Source organism: Physeter macrocephalus, chromosome 11 (assembly GCF_002837175.3).
Source record: "Physeter macrocephalus isolate SW-GA chromosome 11, ASM283717v5, whole genome shotgun sequence".
Lineage (NCBI taxonomy): Eukaryota > Metazoa > Chordata > Mammalia > Artiodactyla > Physeteridae > Physeter > Physeter macrocephalus.
The window spans coordinates 18,815,338-18,834,543 of record NC_041224.1 but is presented as its reverse complement, the minus strand read 5'-3'; the positions used below and the strand labels follow the sequence as shown (position 1 = coordinate 18,834,543).

The window sequence follows — 19,206 nt, the reverse complement described above, 5'->3', positions numbered from 1 at the left end:
GTGAATGCCATCATGTTTGGTCCTCCTACCCCTTATGTCCCAATTACTGGCTCATAATTTCTGTTCTTGCATTTGTTTGCCCTGCTCAGCTAGACTTTTAGGTGAATGTTTTCCTGTTTTTCTGGCCTGTTTCTTTTCTGCCCTTAACTCACTGGCAACTTCTTGGCTGATTTCCTTTCTCCTCCCTCCCAACAGAAATTTCCATGCAGTATCGGCATGATGGAGCTTGTCCAACAACTAGTAAGTTGTCTAACTGGGCTGGTAACCCAGACTTTTTTAACTCCTACTCTAGTGCTTTTTCTAGTATATTATGCCACTTCTGAACCTTTACATTTTAATTTTCTAAAATGCAGTTGGTTCTTAATTGAATAGATTTCTTTCTCCTACAAAGGTAACTTAACTTGCTGCTTTGTCCTGTGTTCAGGATCCATATTATAGTCAAATTGTGACCAAATGTTGTTGATTGCTGGCCTTTTAATATGGTGCTTCCATTGTAGAATTGTGACTTCTGTTCCCCAATTAAGTAATATTTTCAATTTTTTGGTTTTCACTAATCTTAATGTTAATATTTGTATATTGGCATTAGATATCTTTTTTGCTTAGGCCTCTGCATATCTTGAGCCTGTTATACTAAAGTCTAGGAATTGAGAATGTTTGATCAGGTTAGATGATAAAATGAGGTTTTTCATTAATAATAAATACTATTAAGTGTGACCAAAGGTGGATTTACCTATATAGAATTGCATCTTATAGATACTGACTTTCAGCCAGAAAGACATTAGATAGTTAGACTACTAAATGTCTTTTTATAAGTAGCTTTATTTATTACTAAGGAGATTTGTCATCATTATGACAGTATATCTGACATATTATTTAAATTTAATAGGTAATATATTGGCAAGTGAAATGCGATATCTAGAAATTTATACCATGTGAAGACTGAGCCAAGCTTGTAGTTTTAATGATTTAAGCAATGATCCAGGGTAGACAGACTTACTGAGATTTTATTATACTGATGCAGGCAGCCTATGCCTATGTATTTCTTTTGTGTGTCTGAGAATGATCTTAACCTGAAGTCCTTTTTTCCTTACTTAAAAGCTTTCTCAGAGTTGCTGAATGCAATACACAATGGTAAGTTTTATTAGAATCTTCTCTGGTGGTTCATTTATTACAAAGGTTGCCTTTTGTAGAGAATCCCAATTGAAAGCTTGCATGTTCTATTGATGAAATGAAACCTCGCTCTGAATCATTTGTTCAGCACCTTAGTGAAAACTTTTTGTGGATTGCCTACAGGAGGGGATAATCGGTCAACTTAGTTCATCAGTTTGGCTTTTATTGTCTCTTTTTAAGGCAAAATGGTGCTACTGTTGTTCTACCTTTATGAAAGTCATTTTTCTCTTTTTGCAGATAGTTTTTTCTAGTTCTTTTGAGCTCTGGCTTGCCAGTGCAGCTGGTGATTGGTACCTACATCAGGAATTTGCTGCTTCTTCCACAACTGGCAATGTGAATTTTATTTTTAGGATTAAAATAATAATAATAGTTTTATTATTCTATTTCTCTATTCCATTTAGTGAATAAACATAAGATAGCCTTTTAGATTATGTCTAATTTGAGGCCAAGTTTTTACAGGGGACTTGCATCCTTTGCAGGATTGGGTTCTGAAATCAGAATATAAGGCAAATGCTACCATTTTTTTAACTTTTAAGATATAATTATAATGGGGTTTATTTTTGCAAAAGTGGTAGAGAGTTTCTTCAGTTCCAAGAACCTTCCTTAATTCTTTGCTGTTCAAAGAAAATTCTTGAATCTAGTATCATCTTTGTTGATTATCTTTTTAGTCATTAGCTGACATACCTCTTATTTGTTCAAGACTGTTTAAATGATTCCAAGCAGTTTTCCCAACACATTTTCATTAACTTTCTGAAATCTTGCATATTTTGCTAATGTAGTTTAATTTGCAGTCGTTTTGCATTAGATTTGGATTAAATTGTCAGGTATTTACAAATCTATAGCCAGCAAGAGACTAACGGCATGAAGAACAGGCATAGACACTGTGTTGATTTGAGGGCCAGTGTGGTTGGGATGGGAAACCCATAATGAGCATTTTATTAATGGGTACATTTAAAAAATAACTCTTGCTTCCCTGTGTAACCTGGACCTGCAGACTCTTAGAATAAATACTCCAGATAAAAAGGAACTCTTGAATATTAGGTATCTAGAGGAAAAGGGATAGAAGCATTCTTAAGAATAAACCAAATATGTTACCATTCTTTGATAGGAAAGTATAAAACATCATTTTCAGTTTACATAGGTAAATTTAGACTTGCTCTTTAATTTTGGAATATTAGAATTTGGAGGCATACTGAAAGTTTGAAAAGAGTATATTTGGAGTAAAAAAGAAAGTAGATACTGTTGGGAGCCACCTAAATCCTTTGCCATTATTAACTGACATAGTACTGGGTTGTATTAATTTAACAGGGTAATTGTCATGTTTCTTTGCATGGGTGAATGAAATTAATGTCATGGGATTAATATAATGAACACAGGTTTTCTTTAAAATCTTGGGTTATTTTGTAACTGGAAATTTGACCCCCATCACCCATTCCATCCCATCAATTGATGGACGTTTAGGTTGTTTCCGTGTCTTGGCTGTTGTAAATAATGCTGTAGCGAACATGGGGGTGCATATATCTTTTTGAATTAGTGCTTTTGTCTTCGTCAAATAAATGCCCAGAAGTGGATCCATGTGGTAGGACATTTTTTGTTTTTTAAAGGAACCTCCAAACAGTTTCCCAATAGTGGCTGCACCAATTTACATTCTCACCTACAAGGGTTCCCTTTTCTCCACATTCTCACCGATACTTATTTCTTGTATTTTTGATAATAGCCATTCTAACAGATGTGAGGCGATATCTCGTGACTCTGATTTGCATTTCCCTGATGATTAGCCATGTTAAGCATCTTTTCATATGTCTGTTGGCCATCTGTGTGTCTTCTTTGAAAAAATGTCTCTTCAGATCCTCTGCTCAGTTTTTAATCGGATTTTTTTTCCTCTTGAATTATAGGAGTTCTTTATATATTTTGGATATCAACCCCTTATCAGATACAATTGACCCTTCAACAGTTGAAACAATTAGGGGTTGGGGTGCTGACCCCTGAGCAGTTGAAAATCAAGTACTGCTGTCTCTGCCTTAGAAACAAAGGAAATGACAAATGACTCACCCAAAGCAGGAAGCAGAAACAGTTTAGATAGAATCAAAACTTAAACCCTGGTTCATTTGATTCCACATATTATGATTTCGAAGTGAACACAAACTTTCCCCCACACTTAAAGATTTGTAAAATGAAAATACAGGTGCTATGTTTATTGAAAAAAAAAACATTAAGTGTACTTGCACAGTTCAAACCCATATTCAAGGGTCAGCTGTGTATGATTTGCAGATATTTTCTCCCTTTTGGTAGGTTGCCTTTTCATTTTGTTGATGGTTTCCTTGGCTTTGTGGTAGCTTTTTACCACTTGTTTATTTTTGATGTAGTACCACTTGTTTATTTTTGTTTTTGGTATCAAGTCCAAAAAATCATCACCAAGAGCAATGTCAAGGAGCTTACTGCCTATGTTTTCTTATAGGAGTTTTATGGTTTCAGGTCTTACATTCAAGTCTTTAATCCATTTTGAGTTGATCTTTGTGTATAGTATAAGTCAGTGGTCCAGTGTCATCGTTTTGCATATGGCTGTCCAGCTTTCCCAGCACAATTTATTGCAGCAACTGTCCTGTCCCCATTGTATATTCTTGTCTCTTTTGCCACAAATTGACCGTATATGCTTGGGTGTATTTCTGGGCTCCCTATTCTGTTCCATTGACCTATGTGTCTGCTTTTATGCCAATACCATACTGTTTTGACTACTGTAGCTTTGTAATATAGTTGAAATCAGGGCGCATGATGCCTCCAGGTTTGTTGTTCTTTCTCACGATTGCTTTGTCTGTTTGGGGCCTTTTGTGGTTCCATACAAATTTGAGGATTGTTTTTTCTATTTCTTGGAAAAGTGCCGTTGGAATCTTCATATGGATTACACTGAATCTGTGGCTTCCTTTGGGTAGTGTGGACATTTTAACAATATTAATTCTTCCAACCCATGACTATGGAATATCTTTCCATTATTTGTGCCTTCAATTTCTTTCATTAATGTCATTTAGTTTTCAGTGTAGAGATCTTTCACCTCCTTGGTTAAATTAATTCCTATGTATTATTCTTTATGATGCAGTTGTTAGTGGGATTGTTTTATTAATTTCTCTTTCTGATAGTTTGTTATTGGTGTATAGAAATCAACTGATTTTGTATATTGATTTTATATTCTGCAACTTTACTGAATTTGTTTATTTGTTTAACATTTTCTTTTGTGGAGTCTGTAGGGTTTTCTATATATAGTATCATGTCATCTGCAAATAGTGAGTTTTACTTCTTCCCTTCCAATTCGATGTCTTTTATTTTGTTTTCTCTCCTAATTGCTCTGGACTTATATTTTCAATTACGAAGACAAGTGTAGAATTGGCACCTAGTGAAGTAATATTTAGCCCGTGGAGGATTGAAAGAGAGTTGCTTGGACTTAGTTGGAAAAATCCATGTTTGTGTTTTCTCTTTTTTCAAATGTCTTCCATTTTTTTGGTTTTAATTGTGGTAAAATACACATAATATAAAATTTGCCATTTTAACCATTTTTAAGTGTACAGTTAAGTAACGTTAAATATATTCACATTGTTGTACACCCAATCTCCAGAATTTTTTAATCTTACAAAAACTGAAACTATAGTCATTAAACAACATCTCCCCATTTCCCCCTCCCCCCAGCCTCTGACAACCAGCATTTTACTTTGTTTGTATGAATTCGACTACTCTAAATACCTCATGTGAGTTAGAATCATGTACTGTTTGTCTTTTTGTGACTGACTTACTTCACTTAGCGTAATGTCCTCAAGGTGCATCCATGTTATAGCATGTGTCAGAATTGCCTTCCTTTTTAAGGCTGAATAATATTAATACTGCATTGTATCATATACCGCATCTTACCATTTATCTGTTAAGGGACACTTGGGTTGCATTCACCTTTTGGCTATTGTAAATAAGCTGCTTTGAACATGGATGTTCAGATATCTTTTCGAATCTCCGTTTTACCCAGAAGTGCAATTGCTGGATCATGTGGTAGTTATATTTAAAAAATTTTTTAATTGAGGTATAGTTGATTTACAATATTATATTAGTTTCAGGTGTACAACATAGTGATTCAAAATGTTTATAGATTATACTCCATTTAAAGTTATTATACATTATTGGCTATTATACATCCCTGTGCTGTACAATAGATCTTTGTAGCTTATTTATTTTATACAGTTATATTTTTAATTTTTGAGGAAGTATTATACTGTTTTCCATGGTGCTGCACCATTTTATATTCCCACCAACAGTGTACAAGGATTCCAATTTTTCAATATCCTTGCCAACACTTAATTTTTTTTTTTTTTTGATAGTAACCATCCTAATGGGTGTGAGGTGTCAAATGTTAGCTTAAAATTTTTTTTCTCCTTCATTATATTGAGCATCAAGCAATAAAAACTTTGAGACTTGTCTCTGGGGGAGGAAAGAAAAAGAAGAATTTACATTCCATTTTATTCTTCTGTATTTGTTTTTTATGGTTGCTCTACCAAATTATCACAAACTTAAAGCAATACAAATTTATTACAGTTCTGTAGAAGTCTGACATGGACCTCACTGGGTTAAAATTAAGGTGTTGGCAGGCTTTGAACCTTTTCATAATCTCTAAAGGAAGATCTCTTTCCTTATATTTTCCAGCTTTGGGAGGCTGCCTGCTCTCCTTGCCTTGTGGCCCCCATCCTCCATCTTCAGCGCCATCAATTATGGGGAAGTCCCTCTAATGCTTCAGTCTGTCTGGTTCTCAGATACACTTTATGAGAACTCTTATGATTAGATTGGGCCCACCCAGACAATTCAGGATAAGCTCTGCATCTCTGGGTCCTGGATAAGCTCTGCATCTCTGGGTCCTTAACTTAGATAAATTTGTGTAGTCCCTTTTGCTATTTAAGGTAACGCATTCATGGGTTCTGGACATTAAGCCATGGACACCTTGGGGACAGGTTGGGGGGCATTATTCTGCATACCTTGTCTGTTCACAATTATTCTAACAGCCATACTTTAAGAAGATGTTACTTAAATCATTTCCAGGGTTAAGGTTTACTAGTACATGTATTTATTGAATAGTTTTGGTTTTAGCACCTTTTTTGTTAGCTTTTTTCCCATAAATTACTAGTGACCAGTTCTGGTTGCCAATTCCAGGAGACAGGTTGGTTGTTTTTTTTGCGATACGCAGGCCTCTCACTGTTTTGGCCTCTCTCGTTGCGGAGCACAGGCTCCAGACGCACAGGCTCAGCAGCCATGGCTCACGGGCCCAGCCGCTCCGCAGCATGTGGGATCTTCCCGGACCGGGGCATGAACCCGTGTCCCCTGCATCGGCAGGCGGATTCTCAACCACTGCGCCACCAGGGAAGCCCCAGGAGACAGGTTTTTATCTTACTTGATTTCATTTCAGAGAAATTGTTGGCCATTCTCTTTTGAAGCTTTCTATAGATCCTTTTTCAACTTTTATTCTGAAATATTTGATACATTGAAAGCAATATGTATAAGTTATGTGGCCACACTAATAAAATGAGCACTCAGGAATCTACCACCAATTTAAGAAATAGAATGTTACCAGCACTGTTGAATATAGTGCATGCTTTTCACCATTGCAGTTCCCCAAGGTTAATGACTATCCTGAATTTTGTTTATCATTCCTTTACTTTAATTAATTGTTTTGCATGTACGTATAAAATTACACCCCTTATTTCTTTTTCATACTTCTCTCATCCTTTTTCAGAGTAAATGGTTCTTGTTCTACTTCTCCAGTATCTTATCTTTTCCCCCCAAAGTTTTTAATGAAGTAAAATTTATGTAATATAAAAGTTACAATTTTAACCATTTAAAAGTATATAATTCAAAGGTTTTTGGTATACAGTTGGCCCTTGAATAACTCAGGGGTTAGGGGCCCTGACGCTCCTCACATGTAAAAAAATTTGCATAAAATTTATAGTTGGCTCTTTGTATACAGCTTTCATCCCTATTGTCAGTTTTGCATCCATGGATTCAACCAACCGAGGGTCATGTAGTAATGCAGTACTTACTGTTGAAGAAAATTCACATGTAAGTGGACCCATGCAGTTCAAATCCATATTGGTAAAGGGTCAACTGTATTCATAATGTGGTGCAACTGTAACCACTATCTAATGCCAGAACATTTTTTAAAAAATTTATTTTATTTTATTCATTTATTTAATTTTTGGCTGCATTGGGTCATCGCTGCTACACGGGGGTTTTCTCTCGTTGCTGAGAGCGGGGCTACTCTTTGTTGCAGTGTGCGGGCTTCTCGTTGCTGTGGCTTGTCTTGTTGTGGAGCATGGGCTCTAGGTGCGTGGGCTTCAGTAGTTGTGGCACACGGGCTTCAGTAGTTGTGGCTCATGGGCTCTAGAGCACAGTCTCAGTAGTTGTGGCACATGGGCTTAGTTGCTCTGTGGCATGTGGGATTTTCCCAGACCAGGGCTCAAACCCGTGTCCCCTGCATCGGCAGGCGGACTCTCAACCACTGCGCCACCAGGGAAGCCTAATGCCAGAACATTTTTATCAATCCGGAAATAAATCACATACATCCCAATATATTCCCCTCCCCCTCCATACCCTGGCAATCAGTAATGTACTTTCTGTCTCTATGGTTTTGCTTTTTGTTGACACTACATGTAGAGGGAGTTCGTGTCTGGTTCCTTTTACTTGGCATAACGTTTTCCATATTTAAGCATAAGTTTTGTCTATGTTGTAGCACATAGCAGCACTTCATTCTTTTTTCTATGGCTTGATGATACACATTATATGGATATACACCACATTTGGTTTATCCTGTCATCAGTTGATGGACATTTGGGTTGTTTCCACTTCTTGACTGGTATGAATGATATTGCTGTGAACTTTCACACAAGTTTTTGTGTGAACATATTTTTTTTGTTTGTCTTGTGTATGTACTTAGGATAGAATTGCTGGGCCATTATGGTAACTCCTGTTTAACTTTTTGAGGAACTGCCAAACTGTTTCCCACAGCAGCTGTACTACTTTACATTTCCATTAGTAGCATATGAGGGTTCTAACTTCACCACATCCTCACCAAGACTTGTTATTTTCTTTTTTTTTTTTTTCCTAGCCATCCAAGTGAGTGTGAAATGGTATCTCATTGTGGTTTCAATTTGCATTTACCTTATGACTAATGAATTAGCATCTTTTCATGTTCTTTTTGGCCATTTGTATATTTTCTTTTGAGAAAAATCTATTTATATCTTCTTGTATCAATTTTTGTAGTTTGGGTGTTTCTAAGAATTTGCCCATTTCATCTAGATTTTTAAATTTGTTGGCATACAGTTATTCATAGTATTCTCTTCATAATCCTTTAAAACATTTTTTTGGTAATGTGGGTAGTAATATCCCCTTTTATTCCTGATTATAGTATATTTGAGTCCTTTTTCCTTCTTCCTTTGTCAGTTTAGCTGAAGTTTAGCAATTTTGTTCTTTTCTTTTAATTGGAGTATAATTGCTTTATATGCCATTTTGTTCTTTTAAACCAACTTGTGATTTCATTCTTTTTTTAAAAATAGTTTTCCTGTTCTTTATTGTATTTCTGTTATTTATTTTTTTTCTTCCTTCTGCTTGCTTTGAGTTTCATTTGCTCTTCTTTTTCTGATTCCTTAAGATAGGAGGTTAGATTATTTATTTCAGATCTTTTTTTTGAAAGTAGGTCTTTATAGCAATGTCTTCCTGAGAGTACTGACAGTATCTTTTACGATTTCTTTGTGTACCTCTTGTTTTATTCCCAGTATCCTCTCCTCTACTTATTCACTTCTCATTCTATGCCTATTCCGTTGGAAGATACTTATTCATACCTACAGATTGAGCAGTTATCTATATTCGTTAGATTGCCAAATCTCTGCCTCCAGTGTAGAATTTTATCTTGATTTTCAGACTCATTCCCAACAACGTAATAAACCTCTGTTCTTCTTACATTCCCACTCTAAGCCTGCTTCTTCTCTGGTGTTCCTTATCTCTATGATAGATTAAAAGAATTAAAAGTTCTAAACCAGAGTTATGCTAGGGACTTAAAGAAATGAGAGGGAAGAGTTTAGTTTGTCACCATTTGTTTTTTTAAAGGTTTTTCCTGTTATTCATGACTTTAACTTGTCTTTCCCTTTATGTTTCCACTGCTCCTGCTTTGGCAATTCTACGTAATTTGTCATATGAACTCTTTCAGCAACCCTCTTGACCTTCATTCTGTTATCCAGCTCATTCTCTAGGTGTTACCAGAATCTATTAGGGTCTATGTAAAGATGCAGATCTGGGACTTCCCTGGTGGTCCAGTGAGTAAGACTCCAGGCTCCCAATGCAGGGGGCCCAGGTTCCATCCCTGGTCGGGGAACTAGATCCCACGTGCATGCCGCAACTAAGAGGTCTGCATGCCAGAACTAAAGATCCCACATGCTGCAACTAAGACCTGGTGCAGCCAAAATAAATGAATTGAATGAATAAATAAATAAATATTAATTTTTAATTTATTTTATTTTATTTTATTTTTGCGGTATGCGGGCCTCTCACTGTTGCGGCCTCCCCTGTTGCGGAGCGCAGGCTCCGGACGCGCCGGCTCAGCAGCCATGGCTCACGGGCCCAGCCGCTCCGCGGCATGTGGGATCTTCCCAGCCCGGGGCACAAACCCGTGTCCCCTGCATAGGCAGGTGACTCTCAACCACTGTGCCACCAGGGAAGCCCTAAAATATTTTTTTTAATAAATAAAGATGCAGATCAGACCATGTCACTGTCTTACTTAAATACTTTAAGGATATTCTGGTATTAATGGGATAAATTCATATTGTTTAGCAAGGCATAAGGAGTTTTTCTGGCACTGACCTGCCTCTCCAGTCTCATTTCTTCTCTCCCACTTCTTGATGCATCAGTGTAATCTACTCATAGTTTCCCGATAGACTGTTCTCTGCAAAATCGATGATATAGACTTTGTGTCTGCTGCTGGTATGGCCTTCCTCCTTTCCTTACTAATGAAAGTAGAATTTAAAACTAAGCATAGATTTATCTCCTACAGAGTTTTTTCCAAAGTCTTTTGATAGAATTATTAACTAAAAAACAAAAACAAAAAAAACACTTCTGGGTTCTTGTACATAGTGATCTAACATTTTCTTCATTCTGTTTCTACTGTTTCTACTGCTCCTCCAGTTGTTTTTGTTTCTGTGATCTATATCTTAGTCATACTTGTCCCACATTTGTGAGACTTAAAAAAAAAAAGAAACCCATAAACTCTTCCATTAGAAAGTTGAAATTCTGAAAAGTTGAAGACTGGATTACTTTCATTATTTACTCTCTAGTATCTGATACATCTCAAAATGTTTTATTATATAGAAATTTATAAAATTAAAATTTACCATTTCACTGAGACTTGTTTTGAAAACTATAAGAACCGAGGCAATATTGTATGTTTAATAGTCATAGATGTTGAATTTTAAGCATATATCTTGACTTGGTGTTTCTCATAGATGATCTTAGGACTTAATGGTGGTGTTTTTTTGGAATGTGTGTAAAATATTCCATAAACTTTTTTTATGCATATAAATTTTTCCCTTTATTGTGTGCATTTTTATTTTTTTTACTGGAGTATAGTTGCTTTACAGTATTGTGTTAGTTTCTGTTGTACAGCAACATGAATCAGCTGTACGTTGAAATTGGTGTTTCTCAATAAGGAAATAATATCATCAATACAAAGAAAAATACTTTCAGGAAAACACTTCACCAATATATTTGTAAAAAATAGGCCCAGTGGGATGAATTTTTTGTGATCAGAGAAATTTAGGAAACTTAAGAGTTGAAGAAATAAAATTATTGTACTAATAGAGGAAAAAGAAAACTGAACAGATAGGAGAAAGATATAATGTAAAAATCTTTTAGTAAATTTTTGAAACTTTTAAGGCAATTTGGAAAGGCAAAATAGTCATTTGACTATTTTAGAAAACAATGTATGGGGGCGGTAAACTTGGAATAGATGTCCGTGAAGTGAAGTGCCTTGTATTTCATAACATTTTGTTTTATGGTGGTACCTTGGAACTAGCCAGCTTGAGTAAGAGAATTTAGATTTCACAATATTACTAAACTCTAAGTTTAACTTCTGTTTCATTTGGTAGGTGTATTTAAAATGCTTATAATAATGATGAAACAAGTACTATGTATATAGGGATTACAGTTTAGTTTCATAGTCCAGTAAAAAACTAGCACATCATCAGCCTGGTTTTCATCATCCTATTTCAGGTATGATTTTGCTCTAGTGCTTTCTAGGTGGTTTAATAATTTATTTATTTGTTCATAGTTTTTCTTCCTCACTAGAGTATAAAGCTGTTTAGCATAGGAATTGGGTTTTTTCTTTATTTCATTGGTATTTAGTTCATCATCTAATAGACTCTCCATTAATGTTAAATGAATAAACTGTTGTCAGTTACTACACAGCCCTTGCATAGGTTTTATATATTCTTTGTAATGTGTTCCTTTTCTTCAGGAATTAAAGTTTGCATTAGGCAGTCTTGTTTCTGTCAGAGTAGGAACTTGGTTCTTTGCTGCAGTAATGGAGTTGCTTCATTTGTTTGTCTTGGCAGTTCTCACTTTTAATATAACTTTGAAATAGAAGATTAAAGTAGCTAGAGAGCTTGGATCTGTTTTCACCACAGTAACATTGCTAATTGATTTCTGTGCCCGTTTCCAACGCTGTTGAATCCCCTTTAATTATGGCGCCCAGAATTTGTCACAGCCACGCTCATCAAACACATCTCACTTGATGGAGGCGGCAAAGTAATGCCAACCAGTTATTCATAGATATCTCCTATAGGATTGAGAGTAATAGGGATGCTAATTGATTTTGGGGGTGAACATTCTCCCTCAAATATGGGATCCTATCCAGGTTTTTTTCAGAATAGTTTGTAGGAAACTAGATTTTTATTCTTCATATGTGTCCCCTTTTCATTTCAGGGAAGCATTGAGGTGTAGGGATTTAAGAACAAAGATGAGTAGTTCTCAGAACAGTTCCGTCGTACATCTGTGAATCATTTGAGAGTCACTGTGTGGGGGCTTCCCTGGCAGTCCAGTGGCTAGGACTCCACGCTTCCATTGCTGGGGACGCGGGTTCCATCCCTGGTTGGGGAACTAAGATCCCACATGCCGCACGGTGCCGCCAAAAAAAAAAAAGATTCACTATATGTAATGAGGCATTACTGATGGGAGAAGCTGTCTCTGTGAACAGTGTGGCGATTGAGAACAGTGGATTTAGATTATTCTATATCTAATTTCTCTTTAATCACAATAGACTTGTTTTTCCTTCTTACCCAATTAGTTGGTGTGTTATTTTTATACAATAAATTGTTAACATCCCAGGATACAGCAAATGCTGCTGTTTGTTTCAGTGTTTGTTCCTGTGTAGGAAGGAATTTGACTGATTACTATATAGCCTTGCTAAGTAGTATAAGACATATACTATAGATAGACTTTTTCCATTTCAAAGCATCCAAGCTACTTTGTCTCTTGGATCTCTTTAAGTTCCTGAAAGGTAGCCTTCAGAGACTCTTAAGTGATAAACAGAGAAGGATATTAACATTTGGATGGTGAATCAGCCACTGGGGAGATAAAGTCATTTTCAATTTGCATGGTAACTACTTATAAAGTGAAATGCATTTATAAGCATCTCATTGAAACTGCAAGAGAAGAAGAACCTGAAAAGTTCTTATTGAGTGAAGGAATTAGTGTAAATGGAAATGAATTTATAAGAATTACTTTTAAATTAATTAAATGGTACTGCCATTGATAATATCTTTATTTAGGGTGCTCCCTTTTTATTTTAGTGAAAAACAAATTTATAATGACGAAAATTCCCCTTCCCCTTTTTGACTTTAACCCTACTGATTTTTCCTCCTCATAATGTCTTAAGTTCCTCAACTTGTCTGTCATGGTAGTTTTTAGGAACTGGTTATTAAAAATTCAAAATTAAAGTGTGTCCTTTCTTTAGACAGAGATGACAATCTACACTAACAAAGCAGGAACTTAAATTCATAGGTATGTAGCAAACTCAAGCATGGTTCTAAAGGTAATAGTGTTAAATGAATCCTAATGTACCTTGGAAGCCTTCACATATAAAGCAGTATTAGAGATCTGTAGTCACAGAAATGATAGCTGAAAGGAATTCTCCATAATCTTGGATGGTTGGAGGGATGAAGAATTTTATCATGTTCCTATTGTTGTACTTCTTTGGATTTGTTATATTAAGACATGATACGGTGGGTTTCAGAATTCCTTAAACTATTTACCTGTCAGGTTCTAGACGCCTTAAGTCTTTGATTTTTTAAGAACACTTTCTACATCTGTGACCCTTCTCTCTCACTGAGAGAAAGAAGAATCTGAACCATATTCTATGATTTATAATAATTCTGTAATGTGTCTCTCTAATACTTCTGGAATAGTTTGAGTGAGCATGTGTATTATGAATCCACTACTCTTAACCAATTAATGTATGCATCTACCCCACCCCTTTCTCTCTCCTTAAACTCTTGGTTTCACATATTAATAAAAGGAATCTTGCAGGCTGTGAGTATCTGCAATATGAAACATTCCTTCTCAAGAGTGTCGAAACTATTTTTCATTTGACAAGTATATATTAAGTTCTTTCTATATCTAAGATCTTGGTTAGTTGCTTTGGTGGAAGTAAGTATTTACTGTAAATGGATCCTGCCTTTAGGAAAGATAAAATCTAAAAGGAAAAGAAATGTGTATATAAATAATTTCAAGATATGTAGTTTTTTAACTTATTTAATGATCTACAGTATAATAAGAGGTCAGGGTCAGAGGAAATTACTTTCAACTGAGGGAAGGAGATGTCCAGAGAATGTAACATTTTACCTGATGCTTAAAGAGCATGTAGAGTTTAGCTATATGGAGAATAGGGATCGGGGCTAGACTCCTAATCCCGGGAATACAAAATAGCACAAGCAGTGGCACATAAATGAGAATACACAGGCTGTGTAAAGTGATGGTGATACTGCTATTTAATATGAATTAAGAAAAATAACATCCTTAGATACTAGGCCAAAGGGTTGAGAGTAGTTAGTGTTTGAGCTGGGAAAAAAAGATAAAACCTGTTGTTTAGGAAGGTTCATCTGGCTGTAGCATATAAGAAGATTAAAAGGAGCTAATGCTGGAACAGAGAAACCAATTAGATTTTTAATATAACGTAGCCAAATGTATTGAGTGTCTGAATGAGAATAATGAAGTCAGACTGATGGGACATATATTACCCAGGAAGGAACTGGTGGTAATTGTCAATGAACTGAATGGCAGGAGCTTGGGAAGGATGGGTATTCATTTACTAACAAGGTATTGAGGTAGAGATGTTTAGCATGCAAATGGTTAGATGAGATTAGAGTTTGGGCATGAAGGATTATTGATAGTAGTCCTCCACATAGGGGTAAATAACTAAAACTCCGAGATTGGTCAAGGCTGAGAAATATTGATAGAGAAGAAGAAGAAAGGTTGGATCAGGTTTATTTTAAGATAGGAAAGTCAGGGTGGAAAGGAAGACTCTAGAAAGATCAAGGATCAAGACATAAGAGAAGAATATTTGATGGACCAAAGAATGTGGACAGATGGGAAGAGATCAAGTGAACAAGTAGAAAACAAGTAGAAACATTCAATGTAACAAACCCCACAGTATTCATAATTTTGGATTAATGCATGTTTAAATTAGTAGAAGTTTTAAAAGTAGCCTTTTCCCTCCAAAAGAAACGATTGTTACTTTCAGGTATGTGTAGTAACTTGAATGTGTTTACTACAAAAGTGGTATCCTTTTAGTGTACTTCAGAATAATGTTTTAATGATTATATGAGTAACAAATAATGATACCTATATATGTAAAGATTATGGTTCTGAGCTCTACAGTATTTTCTTTTGTTAATACTCAGTGTCTCCTGAGAAGTTACCTCCTCTCCTTTTGTCAAGAATGTGTCTGTCTGTCTCTCATTGTATTCTCTACCTTCACCTAACTGAATCAGTCACCAAGTGGTACCCTTCGAAATATTTTTTCTAATTAATTAATTTGAAGCTTCCTAGATATAACTTTTATATCTGATTTCTTTATTATTTTCAGACTCTATCTTCTTCTTCATTGCTATGGGTTGGTTCAGATCCTTACTTAACCTCTTTCACAGATTATTGTAATATACTAGACTCCTTTTGGTTTTGTCAGTATACCTAGAGTTGGTCAGGTGGGCTGACCCAAGACGGTGTCTCAGTAATGAAGGTAGGAAAGAATGTCATTTAATCATTAATGATAAAAACATAAACTGTCAAGAATGCCAAATGTTGCTTGTCTTATTCTTCCTTAAAATAATCTTGCGAAACACATCATAATTGGGAAGTTACTTGCTTAGTGAATTTGCTACCAGAATAAGGAGTTAGATTATGTTTAAAGACTGTCACTATCTTGATAACATTTTTTTTCTCTCTTTATAATGCAGTTCATTGCTTTGCACCTTCCTTTTACATTAATGTCAGGTCATGTGTTTTCTGAAAATCTGTCCCAATCACCTTGATTAAACCTGGAGTTATAGACCATGTCTTATGGTGAGCTGTTTCAATAGATGGCCGATATTACTTGTTTCACATTCATAGGGTCATTTTATTTCAGGATATCTGGATTTATGTATGTACCTATTTCTTTTTTGTTTTGTTTTCTTTTGCTGTATGCGGGCCTCTCACTGCCGTGGCCTCTCCCGTTGTGGAGCACAGGCTCTGGACACGCAGGCTCAGCAGCCATGGCTCACGGGCCCAGCCGCTCCGCGGCATGTGGGATCTTCCCGGACCGTGGCATGAACCCGTGTCCCCTGCATTGGCAGGCGGACTCGCAACCACTGCGCCACCAGGGAAGCCCTGTATGTACCTATTTCTGACAGGATAGTATATTTATATAATAACAACTAAGTATTTGGAATTATGTTTCTCAGATTTTTCTCCAGGATGCTTATAATATTAGGAGCAACTAATATTTTTATTCAAAAGTGTATTAGGAAACTTATATTGAAAGTTGTTTCTGGGTGTGTCAAGATTTAGAAGACTAAAAATCTGATCTTCTACCCAGATCAGTCCTTAAAGCAACTTTGGAGAGGAAACAAATCAGTGTAATAAACATATAAAGACATAAGGGAAAATAATTTGAGACAAAGAAAATATTATAAAAAGAAAGAAGTAGAAATTTTAGGTATGGAAGGCTATTTTAGTGATTGAAGTAAAGAATGCAATATATGGGATAAATATAGCCAAGGAAGAAAATAATTAATGGAAAGTTCAGATTAAAGAAATCCCTAGAAAGGCAGAGAGGATCTATATATAAAAAATAAAAACAATATCATATGGAGAATAGAAGTAGAGTCCAGATAACAGGAGCCCCAGAAAGGTAGAGAGAGAAAGATGGAGAAGAGGAAATAACCTGAAGAAATAATGGAGGTAAACTTCCTTAAAAAAAAAAAAAAAAAAAAAGAGGTCTTAGATTGAAACAGCCCATGAAGTGTCAAAGAAAAGAGTGAAGGAGGGCTTCCCTGGTGGCACAGTGGTTAAGAAATCGCCTGCCAACGCAGGGGACACAGGTTCGAGCCCTGGTCCGGGAAGATCCCACATGCCACGGAACAACTAAGCCCAGTGTGCCACAACTACTGAGCCTGCACTCTAGAGCCCGTGAGCCACAACTACTGAGCCCGTGTGCCACAACTACTGAGCCTGTGCGCCTAGAGCCTGTGCTCCGCAACAAGAGAAGCCACCTCTTTGAGAAGCCCGCACAAAAAAAAAAAAAAAAAAAAGAGGTCTTAGATTGAAACAGCCCATGAAGTGTCAAAGAAAAGAGTGAAGGAGGGCTTCCCTGGTGGCACAGTGGTTAAGAAATCGCCTGCCAACGCAGGGGACACAGGTTCGAGCCCTGGTCCGGGAAGATCCCACATGCCACGGAACAACTAAGCCCAGTGTGCCACAACTACTGAGCCTGCACTCTAGAGCCCGTGAGCCACAACTACTGAGCCCGTGTGCCACAACTACTGAGCCTGTGCGCCTAGAGCCTGTGCTCCGCAACAAGAGAAGCCACCTCTTTGAGAAGCCCGCACACCGCAACTAGAGAAAGCCTGTGCACAGCAACGAAGACCCAACGCAGCCATAAATAAACAAACAAACAAACAATCTTCATCTGGACACATTATTGGGAAATTTAGACATATCAAAGAAATACATGGACTATTATTATGAAATGCTTCTTGGAGAGATTTAAAAGGACTAAATAGAAGTGATTACTATTCTAAGGAAATGGTACAACATATGAAAAAGCTAGACTTAGAGATAGATTTATCATAACAAAAAAGTGGAAGTACTGGGAATGTGAAAATTATACTCCTATTTCTTGTAGTATCTCCTGGATTTGATTATCAAGTTTTATTTAGGAAGTTTACCTAAGTAACTTGAAAATATATCCAGGATATATTTTCCCAGACACCAAACCCAGAACAACAAATTATATATCATTATGCATAAATAATAACTATATGGTAAAGGACTGTTGATTTCTTATAGTATGACTCTTGTTTTCTTGGTGCTCAGATTCTAGTTGGAAGAGTCAGAAATGTAGATGAGTAATTACAGAATAAAATGTTAGACAAAATTATCATAGTGGATATGTTAAAGATTTATGTTACAGATTTGAGAGTAGTTTTTTCCCTGTCTTCATTTTCTAAAATTGAATGTGGTCATTACATTCATTCATTCCATGCTGGGTCGTAGTTGCTGCATGCGGGGTCTTCGTTGCGGCATGCGGACTTTAGTTGCAGCATGAAAACTCTTTAGTTGTGGCATGCATGCGGGATCTAGTTCCCCGACCAGGGATCGAATCCGGGCCCCCTGCATTGGGAGCACAGAGTCTTACCCATTGGACCACCAGGGAAGTCCTTATGTTCTCAGTTAAATCACAAAAAAATTTTAATGAAGAATGGCAAATTGTTTTAACAGCTGCCACATCTAATAAGATTATGTTCTTCATTTTAATTGGCAATTTTCCTTTTCCTATTAAACCTTCCTTTTAATTTCCTTAAGCTAAAGAAACAGAACAAAAAATCACTGTGTAATGAACTTCATGTTTCTCATCTAGGTTTATGATTGATACTAATTTATGTTTGTCTTATCTCTTCTTAGTGAAGTACTCTCCTTCATTAAATTAAACTGACCACATATATATATATATATGTATGTATATTTTAATGGATGACCACAAGAAAAGCAACAATGATTGCAATTACCAAACATGAAACACACTCATGCTATGTCATAATATTGACATTCAGTCCAGTAATCCTCCACTGTAACAGCACCTTTACTTTGCAGTTGTAAATGACAAAAGACTTAAAAATGACCACGGTTAAAGATTTGATGAAAGTTCATAATAATGCAATTGACAAGGAAATTTAGTTATTTCTGAGATATACATTTTAAAGTAATAACTAGAATTATGACTTACAACATTATACCAGAACATATAGGATTTTTAGAAATTTCATGTAATGTCTGAAACATTTATATTAACATATTTCCATACAAATACCTGAAAGAAAGTTTAGTATTAGTTGTTTTTTTTGTTTTTGTTTGTTTGCTTTTATATACTTCAGGTTCCTATTAGTCCTCAATTTTATACACATCCGTGTATACCTGTCAATCCCAATCGCCCAATTCAGCAAACCACCATCCCCAACAAACCACGGTTTTCCCCCCTTGGTGTCCATACGTTTGTTCTCTACATCCATGTTTCAAATTCTGCCCTGCAAACTGGTTCATCTGTACCATTTTTCTAGGTTCCACATACATGCGTTAATATACGATATTTGTTTTTCTCTTTCTGACTTACTTCACTCTGTATGACAGTCTCTAGATCCATCCACATCTCAACAAATGACTCAATTTCGTTCCTTTTTATGGCTGAGTAATATTCCATTGTATATATGTACCACA

General features: G+C 36.0%; 1 protein-coding gene across 12 annotated transcripts in view; it reads left to right on the top strand.

Annotated features, from left to right (window-relative positions):
- The window catches only part of MLLT10 (MLLT10 histone lysine methyltransferase DOT1L cofactor), a 257,663-nt gene that overhangs the window by 188,732 nt on the left and 49,725 nt on the right, over positions 1 to 19,206 (top strand). For 9 of the 12 annotated variants that reach the window (XM_028495894.2, XM_055087796.1, XM_024129589.3 and 6 more), the window contains 2 exons: positions 196 to 240; positions 1,099 to 1,131. The exons of 2 other annotated variants lie outside the window; for them this stretch is intronic. In XM_028495894.2, coding sequence (XP_028351695.1) covers positions 196 to 240; positions 1,099 to 1,131 — 78 coding nt within the window. The remainder of the gene's footprint in view (positions 1 to 195; positions 241 to 1,098; positions 1,132 to 19,206) is intronic. One more of the 12 variants, XM_028495891.2, reaches the window with a different exon arrangement.